A 26262-nucleotide genomic window follows, 5' to 3' on the forward strand; every position below is an offset into this window, starting at 1 on the left:
TAGTATAAGCACTCACTTGTGGAGCGGGCTGGACTGATGGAAGACTGGTTGAGACAGGTGGACTAATGACTGCGCTGGAGACTGGTGTCGGAACATGAATAGATGGAGTAGAATGGAGCAGTCCATGTGCACCTTGTGAGTGGAGAGGCTGAGCTTCTGATGAGGACCTCAGGTTGTACTCACATTCACTGAGGGGCCTGGAGGAACGGGGACTCTTAATTCCTTCTTTCTTCAAGAAAGACGTGATAAGAGCTGCTTGCGCCAATTCCATCTCTTTCTCTTTCAGTCGCCGTTGCAACATCTGATGCCTGGTGATAGCCTCTTTACTCTTGTATGCCATCTCTGCTTTCTCCTCCAGTCGACGTCTCTGCCGTTCTTGTTCTCTGAGTTCCTCAGCTTCGGTGGAAGGAAGTACTGTGACTCTCGGTGTGTACCCAACTTCAAAGTTTGCAAGGGATGCTGGTAACTGTATCTCCCGCTGGGGTCGAGAACGAACTGCTGGATCTGCAGATGGTTGCCCTGGCTCCATATTGTCTCCAGAAAGCTGTCATATCCGGCTCGAAGGACCATGTGATAGAGTGGGACACTTTGAAGGGGGTAATACTGGTCTGACAGTTTCCTTTGACAGGGCTCCGGTTAGAGAGAAGGGCACGGAGAAATTATTCCAGCAAACTTTATTATTGAAGTTTGGGTACAGGCATTGGTGTACAAATAGGTATATGTGTGTGTGTAAGTGTGGTCTATAAAAGAAACAAAGAATAAAATCATATTAATCACAATGTACAAAGTATAAAAAAGATGTACAAAAGTATACAGTAATATCCAATACAATAATAAACATTGAATCAGAATACTAAAATATATTAATTTGGTCAAATAACCTGAAAAGAGTCATAAACAACTAATATACAGGCATACAAAGGGTTAATGGGGCAAAGTAGGAATACTAAATGCATTTGGTGGTCTTTGCTTCCCTCTAGTGGAAGCGGGCGCAACTGCACCCCATGCGCCCAGCACGTGAGGGGCGTATGGCCAGGGAGTGCCGAACTACACTCTAGGTACGTCTGGCAGCGACACAGAGGCTAAACACGATTTAGCAGTAGGACTAAAGGGCATAAGAACTGAAATATAGCACTCGAGAATGCAGCTTAAGGCTGAAATAATGTAAAGTAAACAATCTCCAGTCTAACGCGGCTTATAACAGTCACGTGATACCTATTAACTAAAGAAATACACACGAAAGTATCGAAACCATGCATATAAGATACTTAACAGGAAAACAGGTGAAAGTAGACAACATCTAAACAAGTCCGATGGCAATATTTGCATCTTAGTGCAGGATGAAACTTACTTTCGCTTAGGTTACGCACACGAGAGCCACCATCCCACAGAATGCGGAGTCGGGAATGAGGATGTGATGCGCTCGGAAAGGAAATGACATCACAACAGTTTCAAAATAAAACGACAGGGAATAAAAGACTTTCCGACATTGAGTTACCGCTTTGAAAGGGAACGTCTCCGGTTACTATCGTAACCTCGGTTCCCTGAGAGGCGGGAATGAGAAATTACGTTAGCCACCGTGCTCGCTGTTTGATCAGCTGTGCTAGCGTTCAGTCGTGATTCTTACGTAATTTCCGCGCCCATGCATTTTATACTGCCCGCTGACCTGTCAGTATTTGCATGCTTCGCGTCAATTGGCCAGCTGTCCCCAGCTGGCGTTAGCCCATAAGATTTCAGCGAAAGTGGAGAAGGGAGGAGTTCCCATATACGTCATAGCTGACTTAATGTCTCGTTCCCGCCTCTCAGGGAACCGGGGTTACGATAGTAACCGGAGACGTTTCTTGTAAACATGTTATGCGAATAATTATGCAAGTTTATCAGCACACTTCTTTCGCTTTCCTTTCTAGACTGACTGCACTTCCTCACTCTCTCTCTCTCACACACACACACGACACACCGTGCACGCGCTCTCAGAGAGCACTTTATAACAAACTGGACTTTATAAAGGTGAATCTGCTCCGTTGAAGAAGAATGAGGACCGTTTTCTCCTGTCTGTCTGTGGTCTCGTTGTGGTATATCGTCTACGTCAGCGCAGGTGAGTTTCATTCATGTTATAGAGACTTTACACGAATTAAACCCTCTGTAATAATATGAACGACGATGATAAAAACTCTACTAGTTCATATCATTCTTAGACACTGCTTTGTTATTGTCAAACTTTAGTCGTGGCGTCAAACGGGTTCCGGCAAAAACCTCTGACAGTAAATGATCGCTGAACTTCCTGATAATGTTAATGACTGATTCAGACAGCAACATTCACACCAACAGACAATCACACACTTCTCTGGACTGAGTGTTTAAAAACTCTTAACCACTCATATTTAAACTCATGAATATGAACTCAATTTTGTATTATAATTTACCTAATTATGTATTCAGGCCTATAAAAACACACTAGAGTTGCAGTGAAGATCATTGACCAAACGTATGTTTTTTTGTGTTGTATCACGAGTTGTTGAAAAATACACAATGTGTCTCCTTACAAAGTAATAACATATACACTTTTTTCTTCTTTTTCCCCCTCCTAGGCACGGAAATGTATTATTGTTATTTGTATCCACTTTAGGAAAGATTGATTTGTTTAACATTTATTGGTCACTAGATAATTTCCTTCCATTTGTGTTATTTCAGGGTTTTCATGACTTTCATGATGGTGGCAGCGTGTATTTTACAGTAATGTATTTTAGTAAAGCTTTGTTTTAATGTGTGTATGTCTGTGTGTTTGAGTGTTAACAGAGAGAGTCCCAATCCCTGAGAATGTGACTGTGAAATCTCTGGACATGGGATTAGTTCTGGAATGGGATCGGCCACAAAACACCACTAATCAACTTTTTAACTACACCGCTGAACTGAAGTAAGTTAATTACGATGCACTCATTTGACCTTTTACTGTTAAAATAATATGCGTGACATTTTACAAATATAATTAAATGGCTTCATACTATTAGAATATTCCTGGTTAAAAACATCGGTGGCCTGCTCTTGTCTCTGAAAAAAAGAGGAAAATCTGTATAATAAAACACAAAGACCAAACTTGTGTATATTAATGCACTTACAATGATGTACTGGAGGGTTTAGAAGCATTAAGTAACTACATGTACTTACTATAGGGTTAGGGTACGATTAGGATTTGGTTGAGGGCTATTTGCATGTAATTATGCATAATTTACTGTTATTACTATGGTAAATACATGTAACATATGTAACAAAGACACTGTAAAATAAAGTGTTACCAGTAGAAATATGCTTTTCTGGGTTGATGAAAGTCTGGTTATGCATTTCTGTAATGTTATTGTTTCATTTTCTCCCTGTATGTGTAGAACGTGGAGAGATTATGAGCCAGTATGTGTCCGCAGCTCATCACTAAGCTGTGATTTCACTAATGATATTTCCACTTTTGGACTTTACCAACTTCGAGTTCGGACAGAACTACATGGAGAGACGTCTGATTGGGTGGAGATTAAAGAGTTTTCAGTGGATAAAATAAGTGAGTCATTTCATTTCTTATTTTGATTCTGTTGGCAGTACTTAGGCATATTTGTAAGTCATCCCACTGGAGCTCGTCTGGTCCACTCTAGAACACAAGTAGACATTTCTAGAGGACCTTGAGCTACACTGAACATCAATGACTTCTATCCCTCTAGTGTCACACGTACTAAGAAGTATCCAGAACCCTTCGGTTTTTCACATTTTATTGTTGCAGCCTTATGCCAAAATGGTTTAAAAATTATTCTTTTTTTCTCATATCAGTCTACACTTCATACTCCCTAATGACAGTGTCAAAACAAAATTTGTGATAATTTTGCAAATGTTTGAAAAGTCTCACATTTTCCGGAGCCGGTCCGTTTTGTTTCCAGCGGCACAGGCGATAACTTCAGCTGTGCGTTCTCACTCTCTTCTCTCCAACAGTGAAGTGACACACACCCGCCTCAGTTAAATAGTGCTTGTATTGCATATCATTTTACTAATTCCTGCAGGTTTTTTACGCACCACTTATCGATATATATATGTGGAGCGCACATAAAGCCGACTCTCAAAGAGCTTGTGAGTCGCAAGTACCAAAATGACCGGCTTACTGCGCTTAACCCTCTGGGGTCTAAGGTGTTTTGGGGTCCTTGAGATGTTCTGACATGCCCTGATCTTTGTGCTTTTTTCAGTTACTTCTAAACATATTAATGGCAAAGGTATAATTACACTCTATTTAGCACAAACAGGGCTACCATAATATGTGAGCCACATGTATGTACATGTTTGTATTTTTGAGAGAATAATGTTTATGCGTGGTTATTGAAAAAACTAAAAAAAAATCTTTAATTTCTGAAAAAAGTTTCTGAAATAAGGCCACAAATCACATACTAAATATGTGTCCACAATACTTTTGAATAATGCATTTTGTCGCCTAGAGTTTTTTCTTCAAAATGATGTGAAAATCATCCTGCCTAATCATTCACATAAAACAATTTTTTATTTTGTAAGACACTTTTTGTTTGGAAAGGCTGTAACAGTTTTTGTCCCATTAGCTTTCAGGGCGTGTGTTATTTAATCCTGTCACTAGCCAGTGAGGGTGCTCTAGCCAGTGAGATGCCTAGTAGCATAAAAGGGTAAGAGAAGAAGTATGGAGGAGGAAGTATGTGTTAACCACATGGAGAAGCTTTCTCACCAATGCTGTCTTGCTTTTTTCCCTCATTTGATGAACCTGAGGTTCTTTAACTCAGATAGGGTTCAACATGCAGGCCTGAGCTGGAAGCTGGACTATTGATAGGGCCTTGATCAAAAAATGGGATTAACTGTCTTTGTTTTGTCCACAACATCTTTTTGCCATCTATGGGTCATTTTATAAACTACAGTTCACATTACTGACAGTTATTGGGAAGCTCGGTTGCAGGCAGATGTGGCCTCATCAACAAGGCACTTAAGTACTATTTCATCTTGCTTCTACGTCACTTAAGACTAAACCTTGAGTAATCAAAGACACTGCTACAAAAGTCTGAACTGAACTGCTTGATTTTTCCCATGCAACTGCGTAACTATATGTACATTGTAAGTTACTGACTGTATCTTGATTTGTGGTGTAATACACCTGGCTCATTGAAATGAGAAAGTCTCTGGTCCCTTAATTATCTGTGCACACTGTTGGCCAATCAAGCATTAGACCTTCTAGTTGACGTCTTTGCGCTTTAGAAGCATCAGCTCGATCTACTAACTCCTTTATGGTGGCAAGCGTAGGGGAAGTCGTTGGCACTAAAGGTAATGCAAGGTGCAGACTAACTGTCGGCGAGGGTGAATAAGTGTTGAAGGTGTGGATTGTATCGCATTCTTCAGGCAGTGTATACGTAGAGTTTTTAAAATCAAGGAGGATTCCTGAGGTCATCAGAAACTTAAGCCCCAATACAACTGAGAAAGTCAAGTCACAGTCTCTCATCACATAGGCTCTTAGAGGATAGTTATGACCATGAATTGTACTTTGCCAAGATATCTTTCCTACGGCTGACTGTACATAACCATTAGCAAGGGAAAACGACTGTCCTCTACTTGATTGCATGACTTCATGTTTTGATGTCAATTGTTGCCAACATGACTCTTGCACTAATGAATAAGTGCTTCCAGTATCCAGTATTGCTTGATATTGGTGGCCTTTGATAGTTATGGGGAATGTTAAGGTTGTTATCGGCTTTCCGTCGTTCTCTGATAAGACAGCAATATGTGGATTAGATTGTCGTCCTCTTGGGAATTTATTGGTTTCAGCAGGCTTAGAGGTGTTTTCTTGATGTCTTTGCTTCCAGAAGGCTCTCTGCTCACCCATATCTCTCTCTATGAGCGTTCCTACACGTACCAGCTCATCCACAGTAGTTGCAGTACCTCTCAAAATACTGGCTATCCTTGGATTGCAGTTCCGGAGTGCTGCTTGGAGAATCTCACGTTCCGTCATAGCTGGCTTCAACCTCAAACATAATGCTCTGTACTGGTACGTAAACGTCCTGATGCTTTAATCAACTCTTTGTTATTCTTCTCTCCACCTCAACTTCGTGATCTTCAGATAAAAAGGATTGAAGGAAAGCAGACTTAAATTGTGACCATGTTCTTACTTTCTTCTTCTCTGCCAGCTACCAGTCTTTAGCTGTATACGTTAATACAGAAGGAAGCATGGATAAAATTTCAACATCATTCAGAGGCTGTATAGCCAGATACTCATCACATTGCTCCAGATACATAATGGGATCTTCTCTGTCTAAACTTCCGAACTTTGGAAACTCTAGTTTGATGGGGGTCTGGCAATGTACAGGACGAAAAGAACTATGGGCTGCTACAGTGTGGTTAAAACCTGGAGTAAAAGTGGCTCCCCCAGAAGACTGAATTAGAGATCTCAGCTGGCCATCTCTCCGTTTCAGGCAATCCATAGTCACTTGTCCCAACTCCTGGACTTTAGTTTCCAAGGTGACTTTTACTTGGCCGCATCCAGCCTCAAATTTGGCAGATAGTGAGTTTTCTAAACGCTGCATATCTGTGTGATGGTCCTTATGCAGGTATAATATGTGTTGCAACTGACCTTCAATAGCAGTCATCCGATTACTTTGCTCATTCAACTGGCGTTGCATATCTTTAAAATGAACATCAGAGGAACCTTCTAAACCCTCCACTCTACTTTAACCCTTTCAACTTTATACATTCTTGAGGCCATTATCATAGTTAATAGACTTTCATCTTCTTCATTTTCAGGAGGAGGAGGTAACAGAGAATCATCGAAATCACCTTCTTGTTCTACATTTTCTTGTTCATTTTCCAGATATAAATTACTGAGAGAATGAATAAGGTCTCGGACAGGCTCACGATGCCTAGTGAAATTTTCTGAAGAATAGTCTGGGCTTAAAGGAACATCACCCTCTGCCTCTCTTTGTGTGAAGGCCATTTTGCAACTAACAAACCACTAAAAGTAACCTTAGCTTTAAAGACCCAAGTTGATAGCAATGTAATGACACCTCAAAATATGGTCACAATAAAAACACATATGTGGCATGACTCACTGAAAGCAGAATTTGTGTCTCTCTTCAAGATTCAATCAAGTTTTGCTTTTTCTTTCTTCAGGTCCCTGTTCCGGCGCATTATATTATGTAACACCTGATTTTAAAATAATGTTTTTGATGCTACATAATTAAGGGACCAGAGACTTTCTCATTTCAATGAGCCAAGTGTATTACACCACAAATCAACATACAGTCAGTAACTTACAATGTACATATAGTTACGCAGTTGCATGGGAAAAATCAAACAGTTCAGTTCAGACTTTTGTAGCAGTGTCTTTGATTACTCAAGGTTTAGTCTTAAGTGACGTAGAAGCAAGATGAAATAGTACTTAAGTGCCTTGTTGATGAGGCCACATCTGCCTGCAACCGAGCTTCCCAATAACTGTCAGTAATGTGAACTGTAGTTTATAAAATGAACCATAGATGGCAAAAAGATGTTGTGGACAAAACGAAGACAGTTAATCCCATTTTTGATCAAGGTCCTATCAATAGTCCAGCTTCCAGCTCAGGCCTGCATGTTGAACCCTATTTGAGTTAAAGAACCTCAGGTTCCTCAAATGAGGGAAAAAATCAAGACAGCATTGGTGAGAAAGCTTCTCCATGTGGTTAACACATAAGCCGTTTCTCAATACCAAGTACGCAAAGTTCGGACTTGTGTCCTTGGTAGTTCGGACTTGACAAGTTCGACTCAGGAGAACGAACTCCCAGGACGGGAGGACGCAAGTCCGATAATTCTGAAATGGAACAGCGGCGTACTTGATAGCGTCACTCAGCTCGCTCTGGCTTCTCCGATTATCTCTTTATGTATATCTAGGCTGTGGTTCAGGCAACGCAATTGATTATCTTCACTGCATATTTATAACAACACGAAATATAAAGCACAACCCTGACTCTTGATGAATGATGAATAAAAAAACATTATAATATTGATCATTAAAACTAACATTTAGCAAAAAGAGACAGGGTTGTGTCATTTTATTATATATGTACATACAGTGAAGAGAATGTAGGCAACATGTAGGCTATAATAAAATATTTTATATGTTTTAAATATATAAAATAAAATGACAACCTTTTTTTTGTTAAATGTCAGTTTTAATGATCAATAATAGCCATAATAAAAGTATAAGTAGCCTAAAAGGTATAAGAAGCTATTCAATAATAAAGCAAACGATTCAATCAAACAAAAGTCAGCTCGCTACAACGTTAAAGTTAAATAGACTAAATAAAGCTATGAAACTTCACTTTGCCCTCAGCTTAACGTTTTGCCAGGGAACAAATTATAGATTAATGAGACAAATAAAATAAATAAATCGCCCATATACACAAGACGATTTATATCTCATGTTAAACCACTAGACTAGAGACATCCAAGCCAGTGGCAAGTCAGCAGCACTAGCCGAGGAAAGGCTGTTCTCGGCGGGGTACGAGCGCCGAGCGTCCGATTGCCTGGTTCTCACAACTCCGAAAACGTCAGATCAAATTTTCAAATAGGCGCTCTCTTTATAAATAAACCAAAGATTTGATCTTTAAACAACTACATTCTCGCCTGAAATACTCTTAAAACTACATTTTGTGACACAATTACAGCAGTATTTTTAAATTACACTGGGTTTCTCCTCTGCTATTGACGCTTGCTGGTTGGTGTGAGATGCATTCTGGGATACCTGGCTGTCTCAAGTCCGCACAAGTCACCTCTCGATGCATCCTCGGTAAAAGGGGCGGATCAAGAACACATCCGGGGATTTGAACTGGACTTGGCTAGATGTGAACTTTGAATTGGAACAGTACTTGGGCAGCGACTGATGACGTTTCACAAGTCCACAAGAACACAAGTACAGACAAGAATGCATATTGAGAAACGGCTATACTTCCTTCTCCATACTTCTTCTCTTACCCTTTTATGCTACTAGGCATCTCACTGGCTAGAGCGCCCCTAGCTTTACAAAAATTTCAAGATTTCAATTCCATTCTTGTGATTTGATTCCGATTTTGATTCAATATTGACTAATTTGGATACATGTTTATTTTAAATTGTATTTAAAAAAAATAATCTCACCTAATGCTGTAAACATAGAGTGCCCAATCTGCTGGTATTATTAAAGGTTAAAAATAACAAATTAAATTAAATATAATGCAGTTTTTGTTATAATAACAATTATTTAATGACATAAGTAAAAATATAATAAATATGTAATATAGTGCTCAGCAAAATCTCCTCTCTAGTTATTTTTTCTATTCAATTAACATGCTATGGTCATTAAATGGCTTTCCTGAGGTAAATGTAACGTTATGTGACATAATTGTTCTCCTGCTGTTATATTGACCTCTTTCCGTGGTTGAAAAACACTAATTGGTCGATATGTATACTTTCGGTAAGTTGTACTGCATCTTTAAATAAAAAAGTAACAGATGATCGGTTCACCTGCACTTAAACTGAGGCGCTCAGCGATCTGTCACGTCACATTTACAAGCGCCAAATTTATTTTTGTCTGAATTTCGTAATAAAATTGACGGAATCTAAGAGCTGAGAATTAGTTTAATATTAAAAGTACCTCTTTGCTCCGCAATTTTTCTGTGCGTGAGAAAATGGATGTGTGGCGTGAGAGCGTGTGAAAAGTCTCAATTGCGTGAGTCTCACGCTCAATGCGTGAGAGTTGAGATCCCTGATATATATAGATGTGGCAGTATTTTACAGTAAAAACGTTATAATCTATCCGATTTTTGTAGTCGATTTTTACTCATCTCAGTATAGCAATAGAGTTTGGTAAAAGCTGTTCATTCATTCACACACAGAAACGCGATTCATATTTAAAGTGATAGAGAAATCACAAAGAAAATCACTCTCTGCTCTTGAATGCTCCTGTAAGCATTAATCTTAATCTAAACATAATATTACAACAATGGCACAACATGCTGCGAATGCTCCTGCAAACTTTACTGCGCTTGTTAGTGAGATGAGTTAAGACCATCTGTTTAATAAATCATTATCTGTCTGGTGTTTATATGCAGCACATACAGTATTGTACTACGTGTAAAATATACACAAACTTACCCATATTAAATTGTTTGTGGTACCTACAGTTAAAAATGTAAAATATGTGATAATAATATTGATCGAGCAATTGATGTAAGTAAGTAAAAAATATATGCGCAGAATTGAGAAAATAGTATTTATGGAGATAAATTGTAGGCAGCCTATCACAGGGCAAACATGTGAATGTTCACGGTGCATTTTATGCAAACAACTCTAATCGTAGTTATAACTCTATATTTGGGTCATTGACGAATAAGGTTTTTAAAAGTAAAAAAACAGAATGGAGATATAACTATATTTGAAACCATTTTTTAGTTTACTTAGTTTTTTTAGTTTAAGATTTTGTGGTTTGTACAATCAATTAACAAAGTTATTTGTCATTTTTTTTACAAGATGGAAAAAATGTCACCAAAAAAGTCGTTCGGTTTAACCACTGATTTGAAAGTTAAAAACTGATTTGACATTGATGTTGAGATAGTGTATATAGTGTGTACCACAGAAGAAATATTAAACCAAAATATCACTAATCTCATAAATGTAATCATTTATTGGACTACTCTAAACACTCCAACATATAGGAGAGGGGAAGGAGAAAGGGGCAAATGTAAAAAAAAAAAGCCTTATCTGCTTAATATTTGTATTATTGTAGTTCATTTAGTTATTAAAAGCAATATTATTCCATTTAAATATTTACTATATCGGTTTTACCGAATTACTTTTTGACACTTCAAAATCTTTAAAATACCTTTATATGTAGTTTAATATAATTAAAACCTTTTGGATTCAGTAAAAGAGATCATGTTGTACTACCTTACATACTTTGGATGTTATATATTTGCTTTTTTATTATTATTATTATTATTAAGGCCTTTGGACAAAAAAAAATGACCCGTCACGTCATTGACCCATTTACAGTAGGCATAATTGTTATTGCGTATGCAGCATGAGTCAAATACAATCTTCTGTTCGTGAACAGTTGTATTTCATTCATTAATCTGACTACTGTTTTTACTTCCATCAATTGCTCGATCAATATTATTATCACATATTTTACATTTTTAACTGTAGGTACCACAAACAATTTAATATGGGTAAGTTTGTGTATATTTTACACGTAGTACAATACTGTATGTGCTGCATATAAACACCAGACAGATAATGATTTATTAAACAGATGGTCTTAACTCATCTCACTTGCACAAAATAAATGCAGTAATAAAAAGCATAGAAACGCACAGGTGAAATACACTGAAAATGATATGCATTTAAAAATTTGGTCGGGTTGAAGTCCTCCCTCCGGATCTTCTGTATCCACTCAGCCCGTACCGCAACGTCAACGGGGAATGCATGAAAACTGACTTCTCTGTTGTAACGTGACGAAACTGTACATAACGGCACACAACAATGAAGTGCTGAGGCTGTCACCCTCTGAAAGGCAAGTCACCTCTCTTGAATCCTAAAAACACTCAATGTGAAAAATATCGCTGTGGTAATGGAACTCGCTCGCTGTTGTCTCCCGCTCTCGCTGTCAGATCACCGGAAGTTTTCACCGGAAGTACTGGCCCACACACTCAAGTTCGAAACGTCAACGGTCGCCATTTTGTGCACGGAGCGAATTGGGTTGAGATCTGGTGACTGTGGGGGCCATTTTAGTACAGTGAACTCATTGTCATGTTCAAGAAACCAATTTGAAATGATTTGAGCTTTGTGACATGGTGCATTATCCTGCTGGAAGTAGCCATCAGAGGATGGGTACATGGTGGTCATAAAGGGATGGACATGGTCAGAAACAATGCTCAGGTAGGCCGTGGCATTTAAACGTTGCCCAATTGGCACTAAGGGCCCTAAAGTGTGCCAAGAAAACATCCCCCACACCATTACACCACCACCACCAGCCTACACAGTGGTAACAAGGCATGATGGATCCATGTTCTCATTCTGTTTACGCCAAATTCTGACTCTACCATCTAAATGTCTCAACAGAAATCGAGACTCATCAGACCAGGCAACATTTTTCCAGTCTTCAACTGTCCAATTTTGATGAGCTCGTGCAAATTGTAGCCTCTTTTTTCTATTTGTAGTGGAGATGAGTGGTACCCGGTGGGGTCTTCTGCTGTTGTAGCCCATCCGCCTCAAGGTTGTGCGTGTTGTGGCTTCACAAATGCTTTGCTGCATACCTCGGTTGTAACGAGTGGTTATTTCAGTCAAAGATGCTCTTCTATCAGCTTGAATCAGTCGGCCCATTCTCCTCTGACCTCTAGCATCAACAAGGCATTTTCGCCCACAGGACTGCCGCATACGGGATGTTTTTCCCTTTTCACACCATTTTTTGTAAACCCTAAAAATGGTTGTGCGTGAAAAACCCAGTAACTGAGCAGATTGTGAAATACTCAGACCGCCCGTCTGGCACCAACAACCATGCCACGCTCAAAATTGCTTAAATCACCTTTCTTTCCCATTCTGACATTCAGTTTGGAGTTCAGGAGATTGTCTTGACCAGGACCACACCCCTAAATGCATTGAAGCAACTGCCATGTGATTGGTTGATTAGATAATTGAATTAATGAGAAATTGAACAGGTGTTCCTAATAATCCTTTAGGTGAGTGTATAGCTAGGCTAATTTACTTCCATAATTACTAGCTTACTAATAGGTAAATTAAGTTTTGTGCAGATGTGTAATGGAAATATTATGTTTTTAATTTATTTGCTGCACAGCAGCCTATTTTACAGTCTGCTATAGCTAAAAGTGTTAATAAGTTTGTTAGATAGCAAAGCCCTCAGCTTATGTCAGAGGACATTGTAGTGATCCACTCAGAAACCAATCAGACTAGTGTAGTGAAAAATTTCTTTGCCTTCAGATGAGATAACATGGATCCAGAGGGAGCTGTAAGCCTAGCATCCAAAGAAAAACAAATAGGAAGTGTAGCGTCTGGACCAATCAGACACACACAAATTATTAATTTATTTATTGAATAATCCAGCAAACTCACTCTCCCAAATAAGGCCTGTGAAACGTTCCCTAAATGAAGCTAACACACTGGCAGGACGCAGTGTCTTGTTACAGGACACACACTGAGACTGGGTTTTATGATCGAAAAGAATGTCCTGAGAGCTGTGACTCTCACTTAAATTCTTGCAGAGGAAGAAAAATAAAAACCCTGTTAATCCTATATATATTCTATATATAACCACTTGATAAATGTGTAAACATGTATCTAATTTTCCCATCTCATGATTTTCCCTTTTATGTGGCGTTTGTATTCTTGTAAACTCAATTGGGTTAATGTTTCAGACTTTGCATATTATGGTTAACCAACATTATATGTGCGGCATGTTTGGTCTCTAAAAAATCCAATCTTCGTCTCCGATTTGTTAATTTACATTACATGTTGCTAATTTTGTGATGCATTAGTATTATAAGAATCTTAAAGATTCTTTTCTTAAACACCCAATGAAAGTACATATTCAGTTTTTTTTCCGGTTCCGGGTCGAACATGGCGACATCATAGCGAAGCAGCTCCCCGTTAAAAGTTCAGAATTTGCCCCGTAAACCTAAAGCCTGAGTAACATAAATGATTTAAAGACGACAATATCGGGGGGCGGGTGATATGTCAAGAAGGAAAACCAGAAGGAAGGCTGGAAACGCTAAACAACGCGGGAACGAAGACGGAGAGCAAGTGGAGTTAGCATTGGAGTTAGCGGCGGAGCTATCATCCGGAACAACGCAAGTACAAGAAAAAATGTCGGATTTAGAGGCAGTCCTGCGGGAGATAAGGGAGTTTAGACGTGAGACAGCAGAAGGTCTAAACGGCATCAGAGAAGATCTTAGAAAGACGAATGACAGAATTGATGAAGCTGAAAGACGACTCGGGGACACGGAGGAGAGAGTTTTGAGCATCGAGGAAGTTACAGGTGAGCTCATAAAACTCCACAGAAAGCTTGAGGAAAAACAAATCGATCAAGAAGGAAGGGCCAGAAGAGACAACATTCGTTTGCATGGGATCAAAGAGGGGGTCAAAAAGGATGCAGAATCTGTGGGGGCTTTTGTGGAAGCTTTACTCAGAGAAAAGCTTGAGTTACCGCCAGCGTACCAGCTCAGTCTGGAGCGAGCCCACCGATCGCTGGGACCCCGCCCATCTGATGATGCACCACCAAGATCCATAGTAGCGAAATTCTTAAGCTACAAATGTAAAGAGGATATTATCAAGAAGGCATGGGAGAAAAAAGGGTTCCTCTTTGAAGGGAAACGTGTGTATGTTGATCACGATTACGCACCGGAAGTGATGAAAAAGAGAAAGGAATACGCCGAAGCTAAGAGAGTACTGAGAGAGAACAGAATCAGATTTCAGACACCGTTTCCCGCGAAGTTTCGTGTATTCTACGAGGGAGACACATGCCTCTATAACTCAGCAGCAGAGGCGACAAGAGACATGGTGGAAAGAGGATTTCCGGTGCGTATTGTTAAAACAGCTGTAGATCCACTGGAGAAGATTCAACGTCGGATGTGGCGCTCCAGCAGGGGAGCAGGCAGACAGGAGGACCAGATGGAGACTTCTTCTTTGGGATACAAGGAGAAACTGCAAGCCTTTAGAAGATCTACGGAGACAGTACAAGATTAAGCCCATCAAACTTCAGTAATCGGTAGCATTCTACATTGGGGAATAAGACAAATTCTCTGCATTGTATTTCAGCGTTGAATAAGTATGGTCTAGGTGAGCAATTCTCTCTTTTCTTTGATTTCAGCCGAGGACAAGTGCGGACAAAGGGAAATTTACTTCTTTAAGTTGTATTTGGGGAATATGTTTGCAGAGTTGACTGATGAAAAGGACCCAAAAGGGTCATGAGGGCCCCCTGATCTACAGGGGCTATCCCTCAGAGCTTGGAGTGAGCTCAGGAAAGGTTGAAGACTGTAAAACCTCAGGTTTGGAAAACGTTTTGCTTTGTTCAAGAGTTAATTATTGTTCATGTGGTTCATTTGTTTGTAGCAAAGGGGGTAGAGACATTGAGTTTAAACAACAATGTTTTGGTAAATGACGACACGAAATAGTAAATTGAAAGTAGCCTCGAATAATGTTAACGGTTTGGGTAGCCCAGTTAAAAGAAGCAAGGTAATTAGTAAAATGAAGAAAGAAGAAGTTGGGATACTCTTTTTACAGGAGACCCACTTAACGGATAAAGAGCATGAAAAGTTGAAGAGAGGGGGTTATAATCAGGAGTTTTCATCATCTTATAAGTCGGGCCGGAGAAGAGGGGTATCAATCCTGATATCAAGTAGAATTAGTTTTGAAATGTTGAAGATAATTAAAGATAAAGAGGGCAGATACGTTTTGGTGGTAGGCAGATTGGAAGGGGAATTAGTATCCTTAATGAACGTATATGCCCCTCCAGGATCAGATTGGGAATTTTTTAAACAAGTGTTTGATCTGTTGACAACAGAGGGAGAGGGGATGCTAATTGGAGGAGGGGATCTTAATCAGAGACTTAATGCACAGCTAGACTCATCAGGAAAAGCACAGCAGAAAAATGCTATAGGCAAAAAAATTAAGAAGATAATATCATATCTGGGAATTTTGGATATTTGGAGGGAACTAAACCCAGCTAAGAGAGATTATACCTACTTTTCGGCACCACATTCGGTGTACTCAAGGATTGACTATTTTTTATTTATGGAAGAGATAGGTACAAAATAGAAAGCTGTGATATAGGAGTGATGGATTTGTCTGATCACTGTCCAATATATTTAAATATATCCTTGGGGACAGAAAAGAAAAAAACAGTATGGAGGCTGAACTCAAGCCTGCTTAATGGCCAAATGAAGGAGGAAATTGAAAAGGAGATTTGTGAATATGTGGAACAAAATGATAATGGGGAGGTTTCTCCATCAATATTGTGGGATGCGTGCAAAGCAGTTATGAGAGGGAAATTGATAGCAAGATCTGCATTTAGGAGGAAAAAGAAACAAGAAAGGCTCAAAATTCTACAAAGTGATTTGGAAAGGTTGGAAAAAGAACATAAAAACACAGTAGACAGCAAAATTATGGCTGAAATTAAAATGAAAAGAGCGGAGATAAATGAGATTTTGTCACAAGAAATTCAGAAGAAAATGATATATACAAAACAAAGATATTATGAAGCTGGGAGTAGATCTGCAAAATTACTGGCATATAGGCTTAAAAAACAGGAGACGGGAAGACATGTATACAAAATTAAGGATCCACAGACAAATTATGTGGTGCACAAGACAGAAGAAATTCATAGGAGTTTTGAATTCTACTATAGCAGGTTGTACTCCCAGATTCATGATAATAATGAATCCCAGATTGATGAATTTTTAAATAGTTTAAATTTGCCACAAATAACAGAAGAACAAAATAACTCATTGGTGTCAGAAATAACGGCAGAAGAAATAAATTTAGCAATTTCTAAACTCAAAAATAATAAAAGCCCAGGTGCAGACGGATATATTTCAGAATGGTACAAAGCTTTTAGAAAAACTTTGATTCCACTATTACACAAGACTTTTAATTGGATATTGAAAGGAGGGGCTATTCCTATTTCTTGGAGGGAAGCAATCATATCCGTGATTGCTAAGGAGGGCAAAGATAAAAGCAATTGTTCAAACTATAGGCCAATAAGTGTGCACAATATAGATTATAGATTATTCACAGCAATTCTGGCCAGGCGCATTGAAAATTTTTTACCCGACATTATTAGTTTAGATCAAACTGGATTCATAAAAAAGAGACAAACCCATGACAATATTCGTAGAACGTTGCATATTATGCAATATATTAGTGATAATAAACTAGAAGCATTAATAATGGGGATGGATGCAGAAAAAGCATTCGATTCCGTAAGGTGGGATTTCTTATTCCGAGTAATGAAGAGGTTTAACTTTCACGAAAGGTGCATTGAGACCATAGACTCTGTACACAGGCCCTATAGCAAGGATCAAGGTTGACGGTAGTTTATCTAACATCGTTAAATTAGAAAGGGGCTGCCGTCAGGGATGTTCGGTAAGCCCCTTGCTATTTGCCGTTTTTCTGGAGCCACTAAGCCAGTGGATAAAACAAAATAAGAGCATCAAGGGTATTGTAATGGCAGGGTTAGAACAGAAAATAGCTTTGTTTGCGGACGATGTCCTGATTTATCTGGAGAATCCCGATCTGTCATTGCCTGTACTGATGGATACTTTTAAGGATTTTGGTAGGCTGTCGGGGTACAAAGTTAATGTCCAAAAAACTCAAGTCATAACCTTCAACTATGAACCAAATCAAGTTATAAGACAGAGTTTTAATGTTAATTGGAATATGACGTCTATGAAGTATTTGGGTATTAATTTACCGAAAGAACTTGGAAAATTGAAAACCTCAAACTATGACCAAATAATATCAAAGATTAAAACAGACTTGGGAAGATGGAACTTAATACCGTACTTGAGTTTGGTATCAAGAGTTGAAGTGATTAGAATGAACGTTTTACCCAGGCTGCTTTACCTATTTCAAAATCTTCCAATTGAGATAACGGGAAAAGAATTTAAAGAGTGGGACAAAATTATATCTAGATATATATGGCAGGGTGCTAAGCCAAGAATAAAATATAGAACATTACAATTACCTAAGGGGAGCGGGGGTCTAGCGGTACCCTGTCTAAAAAGTTACTTTCAGGCCGCGCAGTTGAGGGTCTTAATTAACCTGTGGGATTCAGAATATTCTGCAAAATGGAAGGACATTGAGGAGAGACTAATAGAGGGGCCACCGATAAAAGCTATTTTATGCGATGAAACACTGAGGTCCCATCTGAAACTTAAAATAAATCCATGGTTGGAGCTTTCTGTTAAAATTTGGTCTGACATTGTGAAGAAATACAAGTTAACGGGTCATTGTAGGTTTTTGAGGTGGATCGCACACGATATAGATTTTACACCCAACAAATTGGATGGAAGGTTTAAATTGTGGAATAATGGACCAAAAATGTATTGGGAGGTTATTAAAAATCAAACTGTAATGAGTTTCCAGAAAATAAAGGAGATCTATGGCCTCCAGAAGCAAGATTTTCATAGATATCTACAGCTACGTCATTATTTGGGAGAAGAAATTAAAAAAGTTAAACTAGGTTCAACATGGCCAGGGGTCATAAAAATAATGATGGAAGCATATAGGTCACAGACAGAACGGAAAGTCATTTCTAAATTGTATAAAATTCTGGAGGACTTGAAAGCAGACAACACAGTATATGTTAAAGAGAGATGGGAGAGGGAGGCAAACATAGTGTTGTCAGGGGAGGATTGGGGGGAAATAAATGAATACCAGTGGAAAACCACAAATTCTTCAGTTTGGAGGGAATATGGATGGAAGAATATAATAAGGTTTTTTGCGACCCCTGCACAGAGAAAACATGGAGATACCAAATGTTGGAGATCGTGTGGTGAAACTAAAGCAAATCACTTCCATATCTTTTGGGGATGCTCCCTTATAACTCAATATTGGACACAAATAAAAGTGGTAATTGAAGAGGTGATAGAAATGAAAGTACCAACCAACTTTGAAATTATATATCTTGGGATAGTTGAGGGTCTTAACTTAAAAAGAAGGGATGATTATAAATTGCTACGAATAATGCTGTTGGCTAGTAGGAAAGCAATAACCAGAAGGTGGCGAAGTGATTTGGTGCCTAAAGTGGAAGAATGGTTTGATGTAATGTTAACTATTTACAATATGGAAAAGCTAACTGCGTCCATTAGATTGGAAGTTGATCAATTTAAAAGTATCTGGAGAGGATGGCTTAAATATATTAGGCAACATAGAATGGATTTTGTTTAGGGTTTGTTGTAAGGACTGAATGTTTAAGAATACTTTTTTAATGTACCGAGTAGGAGGATGAGAAAAACAAATTTACTATACAAGGACTGTCGCTAAGATAAACACATACCACACCCCGGTTCTAAGCTACAAATGTTATTATTATTTTTATTTTATTTTATTTTATTGTATTTTTTTTTTTTTTTTTTTTTTTTTATGTTCAGAAACAAATGTCTTATCAAGAGGGGCATACAAGGAAAACCTGTTGGGACTGATTTAAAGTATTGGCTGTGTTTGCCTTGTTTATCTGTAAAATTTCACATTGTGAAAAAGACAATAAAAAAATATAAATTATAAAAAAAAAAAGAAGAAAGTACATATTCAAATGCCCTGCTAGAACACAAAGGGTCGTAAAATTTCCCTCCAAAGGGAAATCTTCTCATTGGCTCACACACCTCCAGAGGTTGTGCCATCTTCACGCTTTAAAGTCACTGATCAGCTTTTAGCCCTTCTTACTCCTGTACTGAAATGCTGATGTGAATATGATGCTGAACTAGAAGCCTCTAAGGACCCACCAAGCTTGTGCCAGGCTGCGGCCTTGTCTTTCCATTCACCAAAGATCCTCTGACTCCCACTGGTTCTCTCTCATCAAGACCACCTCAGCAAAGATCAACTGGAGCCTCAACAAATTGCATCAGGACAGTTTAATTCAAATGGGCGAGACATGCAAGTATTAAACTTAGTCTCATTATTTGATACATTAAGTATCCTTACCCCTTTAAAGAAGGGCGTGTTAGAACTAAACTGATGGTTTGCTCAAGGCTGTTGATCTGCTGAATTTCAAACAATGCTATAACTTCTTGCTTTCCTGTATTCTGCTTCAGCTCTCTTTCCCTTGGTAAACTGTATGCATGTATGTGTGTGTATGTTAGAGTAGTTTAAGTGTTTAGACTAGTTAATAAAATCTTGTTCATGTTACACGTAAAGTTGTCCGTGTCTCAAGCTCATAACTGGAGTCACTAATCATTTAGAGCTTGGTTACTGCTCTTAGTAGTATTGTAAATTAAGAAAGACATTTCCCATGCCCCGGAAATGTACATTTCTTAGAGTTAATAAACAATTGATCCTGAGTGTTCATGGGACAAATAGGTTAATTGATTGTAATATTAATTTACAACAGTAAAATTAATTATATTAACTAATCCAAATATTCATAATCAATTATAACCAGTTATTATTGATTATTAATATTTCATATAGCGCTAATTTTCTACAGAAGAGATATTGATTGGGAAAAATGTTTCATTTGTCAAGACAAATATGGAAAATACAGCCAAGATAAAGCCCTTTGATTGAAGTGATTTTTCAGGAAGTGGTGTCTTTGTGCTCTTTCTGGAGATTATTGTAGTATAATATTGTGCAATATTTTTGCAATATAATAGACACACACCATTATTTGCATTGCGCTTAGCTTGACCTTGCTTATTCAATCCATTCAGTCTCAAAGGGATGAGACTGACAACCTGAGAGCCAACCTCTGCCAACCTGAGAGCCACTGCTTTGATGGGGGAAAACATACCTTTGCCATACGACTATTACATAGTTATTACTACTAACTAGTTACTAACCCCTAACCCTAAAGAAGTGAGAGAGCAGTTTTGTTAGGATGGAATTAATAACTATAGTGATATGTGAATTAAATATAATTTGTGTTACAACCTGGTACACTAATTAAGTCAAAAAGCACCATAGACCATCATCTACAGTTCTAAATTTCCGCCTTGACATTAAAGTATTATAACTTGTGCAGCATTGCACTGTCTCTCCCTACAAGCTTTAAACTTGGCTTGACTCATTCCCATAGATATGGGTACTGATTGATAGAGGTTTTGGGATACTAGGTTATGTTTCCAAGCTGATATTCACTTTGAAAACTGGTTCTCTTTAGGCGGAGATTGTTTTTTTCATGTTCTAGTTCTGTTGTCTCTTACACTGTACAATAAATGTTCATTCTGACACTTCAGTAGACATCCCATGAGTGTTGGCTTTCATTTGATACCATTTTTATGAATATGGTCCTTGTGGTTGTGGAGATATTCAACATTTACTGTTGGCATGTCGTGTTGAGCAGGAAACCAAAAAATTGGCCTGAAATTGCTTGTACAAGTCACAAAAAAAAAAAAAAATCAGCTTGACAACCACCCTAATATCTTACCTATGGGTGTCTTCTAACTAAAAAAATAGGGTGACAGCTTGTACCAAAACATGTCCGCAAAAGTCTTAACGGAAGCCCTTTTCAGAATTGGCCCCCTGACTCTTGAATCCGTAGACGCGCTTTTTCCGCCACAACGCACTCGTCGTGCTGAAACACTGGCCAACAAGAATTCACAATATTCTTTTACAGTTGAGTTCTCAATATAATGTTATGAAGCCTATATGACAGACTTGTGCAAGTTGCACTGAACTGTATTTTCCTTTACAAAATGATTTTTGTAAACATAAATAGTTAAATAGTTTTTTTTTTTTAGGCTAGGCTCTGTGGACTAGGCCTACTCTTCAACCATTCTTTTTCGATTGTTTGTCTCTCGAAAAATTACGCAAACAGTTTGAAGGCAAAATCCATATCCAATAATAGACCACATGGCTTGTCTTCATAGGGTACCAGCAACTCCTCCAACACTCTCTGGACTCCTCGTAATTTTGAATCGTCAATTTTATAATCTATAAAAAAAAACAGCGTCTGGAGTGAAACTCTTTGGTTTTTGTGCTTCCAGCTAGAGGTCTGTATTTTCGTCCTCAGCTTGTTGTGATCCATTTTGTGAATCTCTGCACATTCACAAGAGCTTAAATAGCTTGTTGTTCACAATAAGCCTACCTGTGATTGTGGGGGTAGGGTCAGGTGTGGTGCATCATGGGGGTGGGGGATGGTGTGATTTTTGTTGGGTCAGACCCATCTGCTAGCGATGGGGGGCCGAGACTGAGAGAGCTACATGGAAAAATATGCACCAAACAAGCCACTTTGAAATTTTGCTGTTTTCAAGAATACAAAAGTTGGGTGACCCTCCCCCTAGACTAAAAAGACATGACCCTCCCCTATTTTCCTCCGGTGGTCCATTCCATAAATATCGAACGGCCCCTATAGAGTTTGTTTGAATATTTTACTACCTGGATGATTTAGACATGGATTTACTTGAGACTGTTATTGCTACCAGTGATGCTTTAGCTAAATATAAAGGGTCTGGATACTTATATAAATGCGACATTTCACTTTTTCAATGTTGCTGTGTTTTTTTTTTTTTTTACAAAATCATCACACATCTGTCATTTGCTTTGTCATTATGGGTTACTGAATGAGGAATGTAAAAAAAAAATACAGCATTTTAGCATAAGACTGCAACAAAAAGCTGACTTTTTCTGAATGCACTGTATATCAAACACTTAAATATTAATCATTTGATTAATAATCATATTTTCTGTCTCACTTTAACTGTTTTATTTAATATATTTTATTGTTATACATGTATAATAAAGCATTGCCCTGTCTGTGCAGCTGAGATCAGCGCTCCTCGTGTCAAACTGAGCAGCAGAAAAGGACAAACCGAAGTTGACATCACTGATCCTCCAATTGGAAGAAGAAACTTGAGGGATGTCTTTAGACAGGTTTTATACCTCATCCGTTTTTGGAAAAAAGGAGAGGCTAAAAAGGTAATGAATGCAATGGTTTCTAAAGTTTTTGTGCTGGTCAGGCTACATCTGTACAACAGATCAAACACATTTCTGCGCATGTGAAAGATGCTGATTTACATGGATATTGGGACACGAGTGAAGTACAAAGCCTTCTGGGATTCGTGCCGAATGAGAGAGGAGCTCAACACAAATTAGTTTAGGCTTTAAAATAAATGTTTGTAATGAATGCCATTATAATTAGTTTATTTTATAGGCTACTCCTTTTTTTATGTCTGTTTTTTTCTGAATACCGTTGAGTTCAAAGGATTTGTTCTTGACTGGGGGAAACTAAAATACATGTTTATAGTGTTTTTAAACATTTTGTTTTTACATTAAAGTCCCTGTAAAGGCAATTCAATTAAAAAAAAAAATTCTAAACACATTATAAATGTTAGAAATGTATTGCTAAAACATATTACAAAGACTGTGACCTGTGAAGTACTGAATTGTGGAGTTAGACCGTTACACAGTTTTTCACCATTGCTGTGTTCCTGATTCTTTGGGCGGGGCTAAAACGGGGGCTTGATGACGCACTGGAGCCGCTGAGCTCTTGGACACGCCCCTACTTGATGACGCACTGGAGCCGCTGAGCTCTTGGACACGCCCCTACTTGATGACGCACTGGAGCCACTGAGCTCCTGGACACGCCCCTACTTGATGACGCACTGGAGCCGCTGAGCTCTTGGACACGCCCCTACTTGATGACGCACTGGAGCCGCTGAGCTCTTGGACACGCCCCTACTTGATGACGCACTGGAGCCACTGAGCTCCTGGACACGCCCCTACTTGATGACGCACTCGAGCCGCTGAGGCTGGCCCCTCCCCGATCAGTTCTATTGTCAGTACTATTGTCTATCAGTTCAGTACTATTAGTTACTACAGCCTACAGTTTGCTAGCTATGCCTTCGTCACGGAAATGCGTATTACCTGGATGCGATCACTTACAAAACAGATCGGTGTCCTTATTTAAATTTCCGAACAACGATCATATCAACAAGAGGTGGATTAATTTTGTGAAGAGCCACCTTGATGGAGAGCTGAGGATCACCACCAACACCCACTTCTGTAGTGATCATTTTACACAGGATAGTTTTATAAACTTTCGTCGGAGACAACTGGGATTCACTGATAATCCGCTGTTACTGGTGAATGGGGCCGAGCCGACTATCTCCCGCTTCGGCCTTCATCCTCCTGCCGCGCCGACAACTGGTGCCATCATCGGCAGTGCGTGCCCGCGAGTCAACTTTCCCGCGAGTGGGCGTGGTTTCAGCACAGCCAGCTGTGTTTGAAAGCAGAGATCACTGCTCATTTTTTCAAGATTTTGATAGCTTATTTTATTTACTGGGCTGCTTTTTGTATCAATCAAATTTGGCTTGCTGGCTAATAACACATTTTTCAGTGGTGTGACAAACTCAGAACACATACTTAATTTTGACTTTACAGGGACTTTAAGGTCAATTAGACAGTTGTGCTGTATTATTGAAAAGTGCACATTTACAGATTGGGACAGTTTGCACCAATAAAACAAGCATATTGTGTTCATTATCCCACCCACAATAACTTTGAGGGGGTCCTTGGAATTTTCTTTTATCCTATAAATTCAATACCAAATACAGAACCTCCAAATTTGAACACACATTTCCCCTTTAATAGCAAACTAACTAGGATAAGATATCTATTTCATGCTCAGTGTGTCTTTGTTGTTTATTCTCAACAGGAAGAACTAATAAAACAGCAGAACAGAGTTATGTTACCAAATCTGGAGCCTTTGGTGAACTACTGCGTCGAAGTGGCGGTTTTGTACGATGAAAAAACAAGCCAGTTCAGCAACATGACCTGTGTAACCAACACAGGTGTAAGCAGTAAGCTTTCACCCATATTCCTGTTTGTGTTCTTCAGTTGTGCTTTACACATTTACTGATTGAGTTATTGTGATGTTCTCTAAAAGGCTACATTTGCATGCATCCTCATAATGAGATTATAATGAGATTTAGGCAATATTCCAAACTTTACCTCATGTTTACACAACACTTAGATCAAATAGATGAAATTAAGCTCATAATCATAGTTACCATAATCATAGTACAATATGTGGTGTTTATGCAGATTTTAATCAATAAACAGGCATGTAAACACTTCAATGGCATCTGTTCCACTCTGATCGAAGTGTGCTTGTGACAAACACAAATGACGTTTTCATGTGCAGATTCATAAACCGCTGTAAAGAAGGCATTGTATTTTGGGGTGCTGAAGAAACTGAGTTGATGTTGACAAGGTTGCATGACATGAATATAATGTAGTATATTGATGGTCGAAAACGTTGGTGTAAGGGGATTTACAGTCAGGCCCAGAACCAGATATGATGAATGAAGACCCGGGGTCAGAATTATAATAAATTGAAGAAAGGTTTTACTGAAGATAGTTTGCAGTTTCATCAGGAAGAAGTCAGCTTCAAGACTCACACAGGAGTTCGTAGACTGCCCTGCTTACAGTTACACAGATCACAGCAGTTATACCCTACACACACACACACACACACACACACACACACACACACACACACACACACAAACACACAGCAGTTACTGTATACCCCTCACCAAGGTCTAAGCTACGTCCTTGCTTCAGGTTGAAAGTTTCTGATTGGCTAAGAAATAGAGGTAACACTTTACAATAAGGTTCATTAGTTGCATTAGTTACATGATCTAATAATGAACTGCACTTATACAGCATTTATTAATCTGTTAATGTTAATTTCAGCATTTACTAATACTTTATTAAAATATTGTTAACATTAGTTAATGCACTATGAACAAACAATGACTGACTGTATTTTTATTAAAGGGGACCTATTATGCCCCTTTTCACAAGATGTAAAATAAGTCTCTGATGTCCCCAGAGTGTGTATGTGAAGTTTTAGCTCAAAATACCCAACAGATCATTTTTTACAGCATGTTTAAATTGTCACTTTTTGGTGCTCAGAAAAACACGCTGTTTTAGTGTGTGCCCTTTAAATGCAAATGAGCTGCTGCTGCTGCGGCACAGGGGGCGGGGCTTCATGAGCTCATGCTCAGTCTCAGGACAAGTTCATCTCATGGAATGATGATAATATCAGAAACTCTCAGTAACGGTGTTCATTTCGACTCGGAGTCGGACAATAATGCCTACAGAGTCAGAGTGCTGTATGGAGATGGAACAGGTATAGTTTAGTTTAATTACGGTTATAACATATTTGTCATCTGCTTGTATGTATCCACTACATACTAACTTACATACCACCGTAAAGTCTGCTGTTTCGGACCAGGTCCGAATGATGATCAAAAATATACAGATGAGTTTAGTAAAGTTTATTGTACATCACACAAAAGATGAAGCGTCAGTTTTACTCCAGAAAATCACCGTAAGCGCTGAGTAAACACAGTATAAGAAGTGCGTAAGTAAACGAATTTCGGTAGAGTTGAGGGAGCATTTTCTATGAAAACAAAATAATTCCACCACGTCTTCAGCGGCTGCCTCAGATTTCGAGAGTAAATAGAGAGAGAGCTATGTGGATTAATACATCCAGCCACACAACACCTACAACGCTTTGGAGACATTCTCGTCAGTGCAGCGTTG

General features: G+C 38.7%; 1 protein-coding gene across 2 annotated transcripts in view; it reads left to right on the plus strand.

Annotated features, from left to right (window-relative positions):
• Positions 1 to 1809: 1809 nt before the first annotated feature.
• Positions 1810 to 26262, plus strand: part of crfb4 (cytokine receptor family member b4) — a 43100-nt gene continuing 18647 nt past the window's right edge. The window contains exons 1-5 of one of the 2 annotated variants that reach the window (XM_084421126.1): positions 1810 to 2095; positions 2788 to 2914; positions 3381 to 3547; positions 22472 to 22626; positions 24365 to 24509. In XM_084421126.1, coding sequence (XP_084277252.1) covers positions 2032 to 2095; positions 2788 to 2914; positions 3381 to 3547; positions 22472 to 22626; positions 24365 to 24509 — 658 coding nt within the window. In that variant the 5' untranslated portion in view covers positions 1810 to 2031. The remainder of the gene's footprint in view (positions 2096 to 2787; positions 2915 to 3380; positions 3548 to 22471; positions 22627 to 24364; positions 24510 to 26262) is intronic. The other variant, XM_084421127.1, reaches the window with a different exon arrangement.

Source organism: Rutilus rutilus (genome assembly GCF_951802725.1).
Source record: "Rutilus rutilus genome assembly, chromosome: 10".
NCBI classification, from domain to species: domain Eukaryota; kingdom Metazoa; phylum Chordata; class Actinopteri; order Cypriniformes; family Leuciscidae; genus Rutilus; species Rutilus rutilus.